The sequence below is a fragment of the Cryptomeria japonica genome, chromosome 2, assembly GCF_030272615.1.
Source record: "Cryptomeria japonica chromosome 2, Sugi_1.0, whole genome shotgun sequence".
Classification (NCBI taxonomy): domain Eukaryota; kingdom Viridiplantae; phylum Streptophyta; class Pinopsida; order Cupressales; family Cupressaceae; genus Cryptomeria; species Cryptomeria japonica.
Genome location: NC_081406.1, coordinates 542,253,820 through 542,272,595, shown reverse-complemented (window position 1 = coordinate 542,272,595; position 18,776 = coordinate 542,253,820). Strand labels below are relative to the sequence as shown.

General features: G+C 36.8%; 1 protein-coding gene across 2 annotated transcripts in view; it reads right to left on the bottom strand.

The window, feature by feature from the left end:
* LOC131066784 (uncharacterized) overlaps nt 1–18,776 on the bottom strand; it is a 262,967-nt gene that overhangs the window by 75,389 nt on the left and 168,802 nt on the right. For both annotated transcript variants that reach the window (XM_058001633.2, XM_058001632.2), the window contains exons 20-22: nt 15,824–15,895; nt 15,577–15,685; nt 15,387–15,447 (exon numbers count right to left, since the gene is read on the bottom strand). In XM_058001633.2, coding sequence (XP_057857616.1) covers nt 15,387–15,447; nt 15,577–15,685; nt 15,824–15,895 — 242 coding nt within the window. The remainder of the gene's footprint in view (nt 1–15,386; nt 15,448–15,576; nt 15,686–15,823; nt 15,896–18,776) is intronic.

Sequence of the window (18,776 nt, the reverse complement as noted above, 5' to 3'; positions counted from 1 at the left end):
TAGTTTTATGCTTTAAATGATGGATTTGTTCAGATGATTATACATATGTGAATAATGATAATTATGTTTTCTATGCAAATTTGATGTACTTTGATTTAGTAAATTGAGGAATTTCAGTTAGCAATATGATATCATGTTTCACTTTTATTATGATTTATTAATTGTCAGAACAAGACAAGATTGGATCTAACCGATTTCCGTGGGCCAAGTGTGTGCAGGAGACCGTCGTCCTCCACAAAAGGAGGGAAAGTATCATCAGGTCGGGAGGTGAAAGGATGGAAGAACTCAATGCCGTTTGGAAACCCTAGCCTAAGCCAGGTAAACATATGTTGATCCTGTCAGACCTTGTTAGCCAATGCGCTAGGTAACCTGGTAGGTCAGTACGGAGAACCTAGGGTTGTCGCTTCTCGCGATAATCATAATTTTAATATTAATTGATTATTTTAATAATTATAAATTTGGTTGGCCGGACTAATGTTACTTTTATTATATATACATATATAAGTTATATATATGTATATATACGTAACTTATATATCCTATACGAGTACCTGGGTACGGTAGCACGTACACCTGATCATATACGTACTACCGCAGTGAGGTATTCGTAGGGAGTATAGGTCGCATATATATAAATATAAATAAATATGTATTATTAAATTTAATTAAAATTTACTGGCAGGGTGTTATATTGATTAAATAAATTATTTTTATTTGCCAACTTTAATTGGCAACTCAATAATTAAGTAAATGTAATTATTTTCTTTCATACTGTTGAAGGAAATAAGACTTAAATAAAACTTTTTTTTAAATCTTATTAATGTTAGCCCATTACATAATTTTTATTTAATGAGCAAGCCTTAATATTTTATCGGGCTAGTTGGAAGTTAATAAGAGCAAAAAAAATAATGTAATGTAAAACCATGTATATCGCCATCCTTCATTCTTGAGTTATCGGGCATTGAAGGAAATGAAGCAAATAGGTTAAAAACATTACACATCATTATATATCAATATGGAAAGATATTTTTGCCTTTTTATTTTGGAGGGCTTTTGATTGAAGCTAAATGCAGTCACGGGAAACGCAAGCAGGCCTGTGTGACTCATTGGGCAGTATGGAAAATCTTGCCTGGTATTAGGGCATGGGATTGAGACTACGTTGGTATATAAAACCAAAAGGATAAGAGAGGAGGGAAGATATTTTACGGCTGGCTTTTGGAAAACGGCAGAGGGTAAGGGTTGTTGTGCATTTTTCTGCCATTATCAGCACTGTTATTTCACACTTCTGAGGGTCTTCGGCTGGGTTACATCTTTTCTCAGGTCATTCTATCTCCCTGACCTGTGATTTCCTCTTCCTCTTACAGTTATTTGGTTTCTCAGATAGAAATTAGAAGGAAGAAATGCATATATGCGTTTGTGGTTGTAAAGTGCAGAAAGTCTGAAAATATTTCATGGAATTCTTACGGGTTAGAAACCCTTATGCATTGTTAAGAAACATAATGTTGTTATTTCAGTCCTCAGTAAATGATTTTCAGTTCGAAATTAGTCCATAGAATTTTGAAAGGGGTTTCAAGTAGCTGAAAATGAAATATGTAAGGAGGTATTTTTGCATACATATTTGTGTATATAAATGGGAATATATACACAAATATGTATGTAAGGAAGCCTGCAAGTCTGGAACTTGATATTATGCCCTTTAAAACATGTTTGAATAGAGAGGAAAAGAATTAAAAACTCATACCTCTGTTGGGTGAGGGTTTAACTTGTATAAAAGAAATTTCAGGCCGATTCTCTGCTGAACCTTTATATTAAACAGATTTGTTCACTGTTTGGAATATTAAGGAAGGAATAATGTCATTACTGTTATATATGTTGTAAGTAGAAGCATGACCTTGAGAGAGCAATTTATTTTGAGAAGGCAAGATATTTCTATTATGATAATCCTGTTGTTATCTTCCTAGAACAAGGAAATTAAATCTTCAGCAACCTCGATAGAACAACTGAAACTAAACAGCAAACTGTAAATAAAATTTATAGACTCACTTGTAAATCACAGTTAAACTACAGTTTGGAATAAATCTTACCTGCAGAATTCTCTGCTCTTCATGAAATTTTAAGTCGGTATAACACAAAGGATAAGGCCATTGTTAATTTATGACTAAAGTAAACTAGCCTTAAACCTTAGACACCTAGAATACTCTGTGTCTGCTACACATATGTACCATACTTGGGCATATACTGGCAAGTATGTACTAGTGTGTTAATAACTGGTAATACTTGTCGTATACACAAAGGTAATTGTACTCACGTGCCCGTGTATATGTATCTTGGCATACACTGGTAAGTGTTTACCGACATAACGGTGAAGATTTGTATCATTCCAAGGAAGAGAGTTATTTTCCGAGTCAACCTAAAGAAGATTTTGACCTCTAACCAAGCTTCCAAAATTTCTTAAACTAAGAGAATAAGTCAGCACTTAGATAATCTTATTTTTATTAAAAGCAACCTCTCTACTGTTAGGAAATTTATCCATACCCTAGCCTAGGAAGGTAGTGGGTGGAAGAGCGCGATTGTACATGATGCAGTAGCATCATCATCGGGAGGTTACTCCCAAGTGACCGGACAGCAGAGACATGTCCGACAGGTTAAATCCATACTTAGGATTTGAACGTACAATTGGCGACTCCTATGCCCGTATTTCCTAAGCCAGGGGTTCAGTTGAAACCTGTTGAAAACATAGTAGTTGTGCGAGGAAGAAATGGTTGATAACACTTGAAATACTTATACTATAACTATTGAACGTTAATCCCAAGATGGTCCTTAGACTTACTTTCGAGTTCAGCTGAACTCCTTAACCCAGACTTTGCCGAGAAGGGTGAGATCATTGATAGCGCGAAAACTCGTGCTTACATTGTAAAACCTTGGCCAAGGTGGTGTTGCGTAATGCATGCACTAGTCTGATCTTTAGCACCAAATACACCCTTAGTCAAAGCATCATACTAGTAGGGAGTTACTCTTAGTGTATGACCGACTAAGTGTGTAGGTCCTAATACCAAGTCTCAGATGGCATTGAGTTCTCGTATTCCTTTACCTCCCTGTGAAGGGTCGAGCCAGTCCAGAAGGATATGGCATGGGGGACTAGATAGTCCGTGGTTGGGCAAAAAAGCGCCCTAATGATACTTTCCCTCCTCACCAGTATCACAACAAAGTTTGAAGTTCAAAATTTAGCATCAGTTGAAAAGTACTCTCTAAACCCTATCTCTCTTTTATTTCATGCAAGTTAATTAGTTCTTAAATATTGCATGTATGCTTAATTTTTAGTTCAATGTACTTAATCTTCAGTTATCATTATTCATGTTCCTGTTTGAAATTTAAAAAATATCTATATATATATCCATCTTGCTATGCTTATGTTAACGGCTATTTTTGCAACGGTTAGATTATTTGAATGGTTATTTCTTTTAAAAATTTTAGCATGTTACACCCATGCTGCATACGTTCATTAGAGGATTGCCTTCTGGACACCTCCACTCTCAATATTGTAAGAGCAATTTTACCATACTCTTCATAGGTCATCTTGATTCTAGAGTTCCAAATACATCTTGGGAATGGAACATAACGCTGATGCTGCGCTACTCTGATTACAATAATCTGATTTTGCAATTGCTTCTCTTCGAATCTTACTATGTGTTTGTCTAACTTCCAGCTGCAATAGATATCATCCTTGATCAATGTAGAAGAAGCTTCGCTCAACCTTCGAATCAAAGTCTTATCATATTCCTTTAAGGTGTCAAAAAAACAATAATTCCCCCAATTTGAATGTAGGTGAAAATCACTGTCCATGGAGATGGAGTAAAGCTGATTGGCACTTGTAGGATCTCTTAGAAATGGTTTAATAGCCATTTGATCATTAGTTGAAATGTCACTCGGTTCCTTGAAGTGCTTATTTACTATGCCTTGATTTCTCTTCTATATTTTTCAACTTATCCTTTTCTTTATAATGATTTAGGATTTCATGATCCCTAGATGTTCACTATCTTTTGTATCTCATCTCTCCATACCCTCAATGTTATGTTCCCTCATTCATCTATCTCAAGGTGATTAGATTGGATACAAGAAGTAACTTCTGATTTTCTTGTACTAGAAGCATTACTCATCTCCTTCACAACCATGGATGTTAAGTCTTCTTCAGGAGGTGAAAGAGAACTTTGGTTGATATCTTTATCACAAAGCAATTCCGCAAAACCTAAAATTGTGATTCCAAGGTTCAATCTTTGCTATGTCATCCTCCGTGCATGATCCTTGAGATGGTGTAAGGTCAGACTCACAATCCTCATGAGTCCATGTACTTCGTTGTCTTGTGATAGAGGAAACACATGAAGAGTGAACTGCTTCTATCTCGATAAAAGTGTTGAAAACTATTTCTTCTTCTGGTATCTTTAACTCCTTGGAATGCTCAGTGATCATGTTCTAATTTTCTGCTTTTTGTTGTGCTTGATGATCCTCTCATTCTGACCTGTCCTAAGGTTTCATGTCTTGCAGTTGTCAAACACTTTGTATTTCCTTCCTTTGGTGTAACCACTCCCAAGGCCGCTAATAACATTTGTTGTGAGAGTGTATGGGTGAATCTCTTGATGCAGCTTTTGGATCACAATCATCCATTCTCTATACTTTAAAGTGTTTATTCTTCCCATTGTCCCTTCTTAAGTCCAGGTGATGACTTCTATGTCCCTTACGCAGGTACTTCATCCGTAGATCAATGTAGTCCTTCAGAGACATATCCTGTTGAAGACCTCCATTTAAAAATCTTGTCAAAATTGCTCATGTAGATCCACCAATGTTGGTTCACTGCTTTCACGTTCGACTCTAGATGGGAATGTTGGTGTAAGTGATTTTGAACTTGTTTAAGGCATATGCTTCTTTGGAGTTTGATTGTTGATGGATTGGTTCCAACTGCCTCTGTTGTTGTTCATGGTTGGTGTTAACATTCCCAATAATTGGGTCAATTTTTCTTGACAAATTTTTTGACCTTCCATGAATTGATTCATGTGTCCATTTTCTCCCATACTTGTGCCTTCTTATTTGTTGCCCTTTGATGAAGCTTCAATTCCAACACTAGTTTCTTAATTGTTTTCATCATCCATTAGTTTGAAATGTTTTTCCCACACGCTGGCAGGTTAATTAGCTCTGATACCACTTGTAATGTCCCCTTAACTTGACACTTAGGAAATAGGAACAATTAACTTGCAAAATCAATTGCAAGGGACTTCTTTCCTTAAAGTCTCACTTAACACTAAGAATGACGATCTATGAGAACACTTATGAATGTTTATATAATATATTTGATGACAATGTCATTGCTATCTCTAATATTACAATTGGATATATGCAAGGTGATTAAGTCTATACATATAGATAATACTAAGATTATCTTCAGCAAATGTATAATCTGCAAATGACATATTTAGATTGGATATTAGATCACTGCTGTATCTGATATGACTTTAGGGACTATGCAAAGTTAAGCTAATCCAATCTGCAGATATATAGAGATCTCTCCTCTTCCTGGTATATTGATGAAGTTATGCAAAGAATCTACTTCTGACTTGCTTAAGCAAGAATGCTATATTGCTGTGTCTGATTGGTTTTTGAGAATATGCAATGGTGTTTGGTGTTGTTTCTGAATATCACCTTTGAATTATGCAACCTGATTATGCCAAGGGCAAAATGCTCTAATGAGAAGATCCAAATAGGATACAAGAATAAACAAAGACAAATTCGATGATTGGTGAAGTGAGGTTGAATGCCTCCTTATATCTTGTAAGTCAGATTGATTGGTTGCATTCCTAAGACATGTCTAATGTCTATTCATCATCACCTCCTTTCCTTTATACTAATCGCACCATTTCACATACGATCGGTTAGTTATCTCATGACTACTGATTATTCTTCTTACTAATCATTGCCTTCATGATAATAGATCGCTGCCCCTAATCCTCTTCATAACAATTGTTTGTCATTGATTAGACTGCCTTCTTAATCCTCTTCAAGATCGATGTCTAATTAGCATTCCTTAATTGACAATCATTGTACAAGCAGTTGTTGCTTTATTTGAATCCTTCACTTGTCGATCTCCTAATATGCTGTTATTACCGATGACTAATCCTTTGTCTTATCCTTAGATTGATACTATGAATCTCCAAATAACATGTCATGATGATTGTTGTCATGATATGCACATTCTTCAGGTGTGATGGATGCATGGTTGTATCAACTTAGTGTCATTAGGAAAATTGTCTTATTTATAAGACTTCACGATTTTCCCCTGATATACTTTATTAAATCAACTATCTACCTGCTATGCACGACTCACTGCTAACTAGCTTCTAATTAACTGTTGGTGCTCAAGGTCTACTACTCCTTGACCACATAAGGGTTTATTGCTATCACATCATAATTGCAAAGATGGGGACATCACATTTCTAATCAAGAATAGGCAGAGGTTGCAATTATGAACTGTTGTGACGTTTTTGCACATGCCCCATTCCAGATGGGGACCCCCTACTTTTTAGGCCCTCTTGGTTTTTTGTTTTGGTTTTTGGGGTCTTTTGGTGGCAGTCTCTCCAGTCTCTTTGCTTTGCAGGTGTCTGGGGGGTTGAATTGGTCGAGTCTGCTTTTCCTTTGAGTGATTTTGGTGAAGTCTAGGGCCTATTTCGCCAATTTTATGGTACATACTCTGCAACTTTATCGACATTTGAAAATACCATTTTTTTTTTATATTCTTAAAAAACACATTTACACCCTAATGTTTAAACAATTCCTAGCTATATTACTAATTTTCTTACATTTCTAAATGGTGCATTATTAGGAATCAAGATTATCTTAAATTCTTAATATTTCTACAATATATATTTAATTTAATCTACATTTTTTTTACATAAATTGTTCTTATTATTTATATTCTTTTTAATAGATTGTTTTTTATATATAAATGTAAAATACAACAATTTATTAAAAAAAAAAATTACATTGTTCTATAACTATTATTAAAAAGAATATAGATTATTGTATAATTGTATTTGATATCGCAATGTGTCTGGGCATGAAACTTGTTAATATCGCCTATAGAAATTTTCCCTTCTCGATATTTTGTGAATTTAGCCTAAAATAACATATACAAATCTGAAATGTACACAAAACGATGAGCCCATAAACCATGCATTTTTGTTAAACATGTAGCAAGTAATATGCGAAAGCTATGAACTCTACAAATCCTAAAGCGCTAATGGAAACTAACTGAAATTTTACAGTGGGAAAGAGTTTAACTTTTAATATAGATCAATAAAAATTTGTTTGAAATCTATTGGAAATCAATTAAAACTATTCGCGTCAGCTACGGTGCAAATCCTATTGTCGTGCCCTATTCATGTTGTCGTGCCCTATTCGAATCGGCGATAGTGCAAATCCTTTCCTCGTCACGACAAAAGACAAAATATGAAATCAAAATTAGGTTTTCAACAATTTTAGTAACCTTCATTACTTTTTAGCACCGAATTTTCCCATGAGTTTTTGCGATTTTTGGCAATTTTCTGGGGTTCTACTAGATGCCGAGTTTAACCGCGAGTGACTCGCAGCCAACTAGGGCTCGCGAGTACTCGCAAGTCTTTTAAAAAAGCGTAGAGTTTTTCATAACTGGTTTATAGTAATTTCTATTTTTAGTAAGTTTCTATTTATAGTAAGTCATTCCTGTGTCCTGTTTTGGGGTCTATCGTTGACGTTCTGAAAATTTCTATTTTTGGAAAGTTTATTTTGGGCAGGACCATTCTGGCAAGGTGATGAAGATCAAGCATCCACGACTACTTCTAATTCCGGAAAGTCAAAAAGCAGACAAGATAAATGTAATGTCCCCTTCTCATCGATGACCTTCCAAAGGTCCATTAGCCTATCCCTGAGACCTGTAGGCTAGGTGGAATGAAGAATGAAGGGTCCAGCATTGATGAAACGAGAACTTACTATTTTTAGTAAGTCAAGGGATGGCTATTTTGGTGACACGGTCCTACTGAGCTCTCCATGCTCTATCTCTGGGCGCGAAGATCATGCTTTTCGGAGCATTAGTTCTTGACTTACTAATTTTAGTAAGTGGCAGTATGGCATAATTCTATTTTTGGCAATGGATAGGGTCCTGATTCTGCAGCAGTTCAGTGGTCATCCTGGTTTTGACAGTTATTAGTACGGGAGTCATATGTGACAAATTAAATATTATTTCCTTATCATAAGGTTTAATATTTAATTAATCTGATTAATTGCTACTAATTTATTGAATTTGGGATTAATGCTTATTTTTATCCTAAATTTTTGGCGAAATTCTAATAAGGGATGTCGAATTTATTTGGAGGGATATTCTTTTATCTTACATCTCTATTATTTGCCAAGTAATTAACGTGGGTCCATGCCTTCTTGGCGTGAGGTTTGACTTAGGGGAATGGCGCTACACATGGGTCCACGTAAGGTGAAATGAAATGCTAATGAAGGAAGTGGAGTTTGGGGGAAATTTGCATTTGAATTTGGTTGATGAGAAGTTATAAATAAGAGCCTTGGGCTCTCATTTGGGGCATCTTGAAAAATTGCAATGTTATGCTGCCGGTTTGGCGATAAAACTTGAGGCTTCGGAGTGCGTCTCCCTAGTGCTACCCGGTTTCGTACTTGAAATACAGTACCTAGCTGTGCATCGTGTTCTCCTACATTCTCAGAGTTTGCTATAGACATTTTTGATGGAAGTGATTCTGGAGACATTTTCGATCACACCTTTCTGCTGGAGCGACCGACGGTTATGGGTATCAGCTCTATCCTCCTTCCTAGCCATGGCGATACATTGTGTGAGTTTTTAGCAATTTTAATTAAGCAATGAATTTCCTAGACAAAATCGAACTTCCTAGGCATAGCGTGGGTTTTTGTACTTGCATTGAGATGTGTGCCAAATAAATATTGAGTTGTTTGGGTTGTAGTTTGGATTGGTTGTTGTTGTGAGTGATATATTGTGGGTTTGGGACTGATTTGAGTTGATTTGGGTGAAAAATGAGGGAGTTATGAGCATTTTGGTGTTTCCATAGGTTGTTGATTTGTACTTTCAGCCTGCAGATTGGTTGTAACAGAAATTTATATTCTTGCTGTAGAAATCTGCATTACTCTTCTCATCTTATCTCTATTTTGTAAGGTTGTTTCAGTAGTACTGATCAACCATTCTTGCTGTTCTTATTTGTAATCCTCACTGCATAAGTGGAAGAGGCTAGCTTGCCGCCTTCTTGCTTTGTAATTCAGTTTATGTACTCAGTCCTCCCACTGAATAAGAGGTCGAGTGATAAGTTTAATACAATGGTCCTCCCGCTGAAATATGCGGTAGAGTGATAGCTTAATGTAATGTCCTCCCGCTGAAATATGCGGTAGAGTGATTGAGTTTCAATTTCTTGTTATTTTCCCTTGGCTGGTTTACCGCCAAGAGTTTGGTTTCTATCCTGCTGGATAATTAGAAGGGGCTGGCTTGCCACCCAGGCATTGTAATTTTCAGTTTGTTTTATGGTGCTAACAATCCTCGGAACACCGTATGCTCTCACCCTCCCAGATTGGGCTCTCGGTGAACAAAAGGTGGAAGAGTTCCCTTTCAGCAGTTTGGATTATTTCTCTAACCTAACGGGTTGTTGTGTTTGCTTGTAACTCTTACTATTAAAAAACAAAAAAAAAATTACTGGGATATTACAATCAGTCAAAATGGCTAAGTGTTGGCATCAAGTTCAAAGAATCATCCAAGTCTGGAAAGCAGCTTGAAAATCCTTCAGCAGATCAATTTGACATCCAAGTGAAGGAGTCTGGCATCAAGGAAGGAAGAAATGATGAATTTCCTTCCCTTAGGCAATCCAGCGCCCAACTAAAGATGAAGGTGCCAAAATGCTCACACCATGGAATTTAAGGAAAATTGTGAATTCCTCCTTCATGAAGAATTAGCACCCAAGAAGTCATGGCACCAAACTAAGGGCCTCAAGGAAAATGAACAAGGCATGAAATTCCACAATAAAGTCAAAATTCCACCCTAAGACAAGGAAGGGTGCCAAAGTGCCCATGCCATGGAGAAAACCAAAATCATGAGTTCCAGCCTTAGTGAAAAATCCGCGCAAGCCAAAGGGCGCCAAAACAAGGGAATCAAGGAAGAACTCCAAAGTGTGAAATTCCTCCTTCAATACAAAATTCTGCCCTAGGAGTTGGAAAGGCGTCAAAGTCAAAAGGTCATGGAGAATGTGGAAAACCAAGAATTCCTCTTTCATGGTCAAAATCCACCCAAAGCCAGGCGAGGGCACCAAAATGAAGTCTCTATGGATAGCATGGAAATTGCAAAATTCCTCCTCACCACCGAAAATCCGCCCAAGAAGGTCAAAGGGCGCCAAAATGAAGTCAACATGGAAAATTTAAAATTGTGAATTCATTCACCTCAGTCAAATTCCGCCCTACTCCTCAAGAGGGCACTAAATAAGAGAAAGCATGGAAGGAAGGACAAATAGAGAATTCCATGACAAGGTCAAAAATCCGCCCAAGAAGGTCATAGGGAGCCAAATTCAAGGGATGGTGGATAATTCAAGCAAAGTATGAATTCCTCCTTCAGTGTGAAATTCCGCCCTAGCACTATGTAGGGCACCAAAATGGAATCAGCAGGGAAAATTTGGAATTCATTGAATTCCTTGACCAAAGGGAAAGGACACCCTAGGGAATAGTAGGGCACCAAATGGAGGGGATGAAGGAAAATGCTAAAATTCATGAAATTCCTTCTTCAATGAAGAATGGCACCCATGCTTTACCAAGGGTGCTCAAAGGGACATTCCATGGAGAGCATGGAAAGTGGAAGATTTTGTGATACATGCCAAAATGCGCCCAAGAAGGTCAAAGGGCGCCAAAATGAAGTCAACATGGAAAATTTAAAATTGTGAATTCATTCACCTCAATCAAATTCCGCCCTACTCCTCAGGAGGGCGCTAAATAGGAGAAAGCATGGAAGGAAGGACAAATAGAAATTTCCATGACAAGGTCAAAAATGCGCACAAGAAGGTCATAGGGCGCCAAATTCAAGGGATGGTGGATAATTCAAGCAAAGTATGAATTCCTCCTTGAGTGTGAAATTCCGCCCTAGCACTGTGGAGGGCGCCAAAATGGAGTCAGCAAGGAAAATTTGGAATTCATTGAATTCCTTGACCAAAGGGAAATAACGCCCTAGGGAATAGTAGGGCACCAAATGGAGGGGATGAAGGAAAATGTTAAAATTCATGAAATTCCTTCTTCAATGAAGAAGGGCACAAAGGCTTTACCAAGGGTGCTCAAAGGGACATTCCATGGAGGGCATGGAAAGTGGAAGATTTTGTGATACATGCCAAAATGCGCCCAAGGATTCATTAGGGTGCCAAAGGAGGGTAGGCTTGGAGAAGATGGAAAATCCTATATGCCTTCGCACAAATGCACAAGTTCAAAAATTCCTTGATGAGTTGAGACAGCGCCAAGGAAGAGATAGAAGAAGCCAAGGTAACTAGGGCATGGAATAAGTGCAAAGTAATGAAATTCCACCATGCAAAGTGAATTCTACGCCCAAATTCAGGATGAAGATTTTCCGAGGCAAAGGGAAATTTGGGGGTCAGAAATGGAATGGAAAAGCAAAAAAATTCCCCTCAATTCAAATTTGAAAAAATCCATTTTCAGGGCTCAAATGACGTCCAAATTTAGAAATTTTTGAAGATATGGATTTGTGAGAGAATTCTCTCTCTCCTGGACCAAAACCCTAAAATTGTGGAAATTCCTAAAAAATAGGAGATGGTGGAAAATTGTTGAAAATCTCCTCCAAAGCAAGGAAAGTTCGAGAAACTTCAAGAAAATTCTTCATGGATCAAATTCTTCTCTCCTGAAGTTTTCCCTCTCCAAGGTTTTCTCGCCAAGTGGCAGCCGAGTCAATGCACGCTGAATTAATGAAGCATCTCTTTGCATGCAGCCGTCACATTTATGGCATTATGGCAGATTGCTTTTGCATGCGGCTGTCACGTTTAGGAGATGATGGTGCATTTATGGCATCATGGGCGATTTTTGCATGAGGGTACATTCATTGCATAGTGGGCACTTTTTGAATGTAATGGTTAATTAATGCTTTATGGGTGAAATTTTTGGCAAGATTGTAATTAATTGTTTATGGGCTTTATGGGGTATTTATTGTTGATTCCCACCTTGGTGCATCATGTGTGGGGAATCTTTTAGGGAGAAACCCTAATTAGGGTTTTGCATGTAGCCATGGCTTGAGGCCTATATAAAGGGGTGACCCCCCTCATTTGTAAGGAGGGAGACTTGTATGAAATTGTTGTGATAAGTTTTGAGATAATAACAGTGAAACATTGTTCTCTGATGGTGTCCACTTAAGTTATTTTTTCAAAACTTGCATGGTTTCACCTTCCTCACTTAGAGTAGAAGTAATATAGTGCTTTGATTTCAATGGAGAATGTAATCGTGTTTGATGAATTTCCATGGTTCATACTTTTTGCATCTTGCTGATTGTAAGTTGCAGTGTAAAGTTAGCCTGAACCCCCTAAATTTGTGCTAAGTTCGATTGTGGATGGCCATTTAGATTGCGTCGTTTTTGGGTATTCAAATGTACTTTCTCGATTTGAAAATCCTCTAGCATCCCCAGATGATTGCACCGGTTCTTGTGGAGTTGTAGTTGATCTTGGCGAAGCAGAGCTTGGTTTATTTGGAATTTGTCCACCAAAGCATTAACTGTTGATATCACTGCCCTTAGGAGTAGATTTAGATCCATCTAAACCCCTTTTCCCCTTTATTTTCAGTTCATTTTAGTCCGTTCGAAGCAACATCATCGCAGAATTCCCATATCCGATGATGGAGTTCCAGGCTTCCAGCCACAACAAAGAAATGAAAGAATGATTCAAAAGTAAGGCCCCTTGGATTACCAGCAATCACATCAGCCAACTGAGTCACGTCCATAGCATAAAGGAACCTTGGAGTCGATTGTTTGAACTTCTTGCAATCTTAGCATGCAATTGCACTATGATCAAGAGAGAGTGAAGTGATCGTTAGGCAACTTTATTCTGTGTTCGACGCTGTCATAAAAAACACGTCAACACAAACCTTGCCAATTTCCAACTCTAAATTATGTTGTTGCAAGTTTTAGTTAAAATTTGCAACTTAAGGTAATATTAGAGTTGCACAATAGAACCTAATTATACCACAAGGAGGATCTAAGGATTAAAAATCTCCAAGGGTTGGTTTTGGGATCATTACATTGCAACAATTTGGTTAACAAAATTAAAATTGCCATTGCTTGAGGACAAGCAATCTTGGGAAAAGCGGATTGTCATATCCCCTACACATTGGCACCCACCCTGCCAAGTATGGGATCCGCTAGACAATACAACTTGACAAAGAAGTCCACCACAAGTTGCAATGCCAATGTACATGTGTCAAGGCGGCTGCCAATGTGCCAAGGTGGGTGCCAGGGTGGGTGCCAGGGTGCCAAGGTGGGTGCCAAGGTGGGTGCCAGGGTGTGTGCCAGTGTACGAGATCGCAGCCCTTGTAAGATAAAATTGCAGACTTCAAAAACTCAAATTGTAGTCTTTATAGCAATTAAGCTAGGACCAATTGAGATTAAAGAATAACAATTGAATTATGGTCGACTAGTTAAAATAAATCATACTAACATTTCATTGTTAGAGGCCAACTAAGATCCAAGGTTATAACCTTTTATTAAAGGTTGACAAGGTGCACAAAATTAAATAAGGAGGCCGACTAATATTAATATTTAGGCAGCAGTCATCTAAAAGCATGAAAACTAAAATAAATGACAGCGCTCCATTATGAAGAAGTGTGACTATTTGCAAAGAGATTGGTGGAAAGAGGATCAAAGAGGCGACAATTCATGTTGCAATTCATCATATATTCATCAAACGAATAAAAATAGATACACCACAGCCCCCGAAGTTTGAATGGTTCGTTTTATAATATCAATCAGGAGCTTCAAAATGTTCCCAAGTATGGGATCTGCCAGACAATACAACTTCACAAAGAAATCCACCACAAATTGCAATGCCAATGTACAAGTGTCAAAAATCCAAGTGTTTTCACCAATTATATCTACTTTCTAAATCATTTGACCATTTCCACAGAAGCATTACTTGAAATCAGCATTGCCTCACCAAACAAAAAGTATAAATGGAATTCAATTACTAGAGATTTAATCCAGCATAGCCCAAAACATTTTTTACATTTTATTCTTTTAAATCGGAGTGGTGATATGGGGGCAGTAAGGATCTTCATGGCACATGCACCCTTTTATTTGTTTTTTCATTTCTTTTTCTGCTAGATGATTTTTTTAATAGTCTGCAAGGACTTCCTCTCTTCCTTTTGGCAATTGCAATAGAGCATGGGTTAGTGTATATATAAGTTTTTAGTGTAGGGGGCCTTGGTGATCACCCCTTTTAGGTTTAGGTTTAGCTTTTAATTTTTTTAAAGCAACATGACTGTTATTTTAAAATATCTGGGGGATGTCCTGTTGCTTGAGAAGGTTAAGGAAAGTCTGCATGTCCCCCATCTGCCAGGGGTGTTGCAAGGCATTCCCCTAGAGGGGAACCTATCCAGGGTAGCTTCATCCTTGTCCCACCACTCATGAGATGTTCTCCATTCCTAGAAACAGGTTAAAGACCACATGGATGCACCCCTGGAGAACTTTAGTTTAGTGTTAGGGTTACAAAGTTTAGCTTTTACTTCAAATGCATTTACATTTGAAGTTAAATTTTAGACTTTGTTGAGGGTTTTTTCCTTTTTAATTTATACCCTAATGAGAGTTTACTTTTTTTAAAACACAGGGCTACCACTAAAACTGTAGGTTATGCTTCATGTCAACACAGCCTACTTTTTGAGGGCCAGCCCTTAATTTTTTTTTAAATATGATGTAATTTTAACTTCACTCTTCTTTTTGTGATTCACATTTTTTATGAATTGTGTTCATTTCCATCTCTGCACACTATATTTGACATATAATAAACTCAGGCTTTTTTTAATTTAACAAATATTACATCGTTTTTAATTCACTGAACTTTTCTTGTTTTATACGAGAGCTAGTATATTACATGTATACTTTTTTGAAATCATGTCAATACTGTGCAAATGAATTGCTACCATGGGTAAACCTATTTATATATTATAATCACCTATATCTCATACTATCAAGTTATACTTTTAATTCAGATGCATGGAGCAAAAACAAAAAAAAATAGACATTACTTTTCATTGTTCAAGCATACAAGAGACAAAATAACCATTTTTACCAGCTTCGCCTTAAATACATCACCACTTACATGTCACGTATTTGTGTCCTCAATTCCTGAAGTCGTTGATGAGTAGACTTCATAGGTGGTCCTATTAACAAAAAACATTTGTTTTTGTTTTTAAAACATGTATTGCCTGATATAAAACTACTCTAAACATCACAATCAGAGGCTAACAAACCATAAAGCTCGCTGTTTACTGCAGAGTAGCATTTCTTACTTGATGAGCTTCTTATTGTTTGATGAATTTGGCTACTATTTTTCAATCCTTCTTGAAGTGTTTTCTCTTCCTGCATGAGTTCCAATTCAATTTCTGCCTCTTCCAGTTCCTAAGCCATGATATAGAAATATAGTCAGATTTATAATTGATAAGGAAGTTTACTTTTAATAACCAAATGTAACAGTGGATTAGAAAATTGGGAAGACTATGTCTTCTCGACACAATCATTGGGCTAGAAAACATATACCTTAGCTTCTTTCTCAGCAAATTCTGTGAAGCCATCTGATTTAGATCGAATGGAATTGAGCCTTGCCAGAACCTGTGGACAATATATGCATCAGTCATATTTTGACAGTTGAATTATTATAACAGAATCAAGTCATCAAACCATGAGAAATTCCTTAAATAATGGACCAACAAAAAGAGAAAGGATAAATCCTCCATTTCCATACTCTTTGCCACTTTGAATTCGGCATAATTAAAAAGAGACTGTTTGTAAGGAAAATGAGAAGGCTGTGTTACTGCTACTGCAAATGAAAGTGCTATAAGAATCATTGTATATTCAACATACAAGCCAAAGCAACAAATAAATATGCATGCTTGCATGTCTTATTTTGAATCCCTCAAAGTTGCCATCATATTATCTACTGCTCTTGGTAACAATCCTCACTGGAAAGAAGACTTATATCCATGCTATTAAACTTGGTAAAACTGAGAAAGATTGAAAGCATGCCTAAAACAGTAGATCAATTAAACACATTGTTTAATTGTTTAGGAATATTTGCAGAAAAATAAGAATATATTGTTTCCCTTTAACATACATTCTTCTTCCCTCTAACATACTCTATATCAAAATCATATGCTTTTAATTTGCTAACCCACTTCTATTGTCTTTCATTTAAATCTTTTGAATCATGAAGTATTTAATGCTGTTATGGTCAGTTAACACTACAATCTTCCCTCCTACCGAGTAGTGTTCAACATACATTCTTCTTCCCTCTAACATACTCTATATCAAAATCATATGCTTTTAATTTGCTAACCCACTTCTATTGTCTTTCATTTAAATCTTTTGAATCATGAAGTATTTAATGCTGTTATGGTCAGTTAACACTACAATCTTCCCTCCTACCAAGTAGTGTTCAAATTTAGCCAAGGCATGCATTATGGTTAACATTTCCTGATCAAAAGTAGAAAATCTTTTCTCTAGCTATTTGAGTTTCCTGCTCTCAAATGCAATAGGATGCTTGCTGTGCATAAGGACTGCTCCAATGCCGTCACCTGAAGCATCACATTCCAACATGAAAGACAGAAAAATCTGGCAGAGTTAAAACTAGACAAGTGCTCATCACCTCCTTTAGTTTGTCAAATGTTTGTTGTGCTGCATCTATCCAAGTGAATGAACGCTTCTTGATCAAATCTGTCAAAGGTGCTGCCAGCTATGAAAATCCCTCAACAAGCCTCCTGTAGTAATTGCATAAACCCAAGAATCCTCTCAACTGAGACTGTCTTGGGTGGTGGCCAGTCCCAAATTGCTCTAATCTTCTCCATACCAATCTTGACCCCCTCTATTGTTAGAATTTGTTGTCATTGATGTCATCAAAGGAAACCACTGAAAGAATCTACGAATTTTGTGCCAAATTTATGTCACTCATTTTGGTGAATTCATCCATTCACATCACCCCACCTTGGTGACATTTCTATAGTAAAATAAAGTTATATTTAATTAATTTATGAACAGTCCCTATATGAAGTAGCTGCCCACCAAGAAGAAAAATTAATGTTAAATAAAATTTATCGTTGCTAAGGGCTGATCCCTCATTTAGTGTTTTAAAAATGAAAATAAATATTGTTTATCGGACTGACCAAATACTCATGATGACAGTAGTGGCACCTAAAAACTATTTTATGGATATCATCTTCTCTGACTTTAATTTGGCAATACCCCAATCATAGATCAATCTTTGAGAAGTAAACTGCCACATGAAGTTCATCAATCAGTTTGTCGATCTTGGAAATGGGGTACCTATTCTTAACAATTTTCTTGTAAATTCCTTGTAATCAATGAACATGTGCATAGTTCTGTCTTTTTGATCAACACCACTAAGAAGCAAACTTGTTGAAACTATATTAGATATTCCCCATATCAAGGAGTCCTTCGATTGCCTTTTCAATCTCCTCATTATGCCTTTTTGGATGGCGATAAGGAGTACTAAAAACAGGTTCAGCACCCTCCTCAATCTCGATCACATGCTCAAACCCTCTATCCAACGGCCTACCGAGAGGAATATCACCAAACACTATATTGTACTTATCCAATAGTGACTCTATATCAACATGATATTGTTTTTCACCATCGATGAAAGTCTTGGTGGAAATAAAGCATTGGGCTGCACATTCAGCCTCACCATGTCTAAAAATGGCCTCCATCTTTTTCGCTGAAACTACTTTTGGTAATCCATCAAACATGCCTCAAAGAACCACTTGCTATCCATCCACTTTTGGGTGCTTCATCAAACATGAAAGTTATATAACTATTTCCCCAACAAAATGTAGCCATTGGACCCCCAAAACAACACATGTTTCACCAATTCCAACTACATAAAAGTCATCAATCAATCTAGGATTACGCAACATGAGCTTTGTTGGTTAACAGATTTGTCATTCTTAAATACCTTTCAAACATGACTCACAAATGTCCAAATTGAAAGACAAAAAAAAAAAACAGTTGAGCCCCTTGCAATGCTAAGTGCAAGTGCTCTCTGAATTTTCATATGAAGGTACAGCTTCCTTCGTTGGATAAAATGTATGTTTTTTGAATATGCTTTTAACCAGAAAGCAATAAAGGCAAACTAACATCTACCCATAACCATGAAAGTAGATGTGAAAAACTGATTTAAAATGAAGTGAATGAAAATAAGTAAAACACAGTTTACTTACCCACACCCACGAAAATACCTTTTCCAATAGAATCAAAATGCCCTGGACTCTGATCGAGTCTATCTCATGCCTCAAAGACAAGGGGGATCAGAATGCCCAGGCAAAGAGCTAACAGCATTTCTTTCCAATATACAAGTCATTTCTGAAATCAAAGTTTCAAAATCAAATTCATATACACAGTTTGTATTTTAGAATATTTAATTATATTTTAGTCACCTATATTTAGTTCCTTGTTTAATGGTCATTTAGCTTTTTAGTTA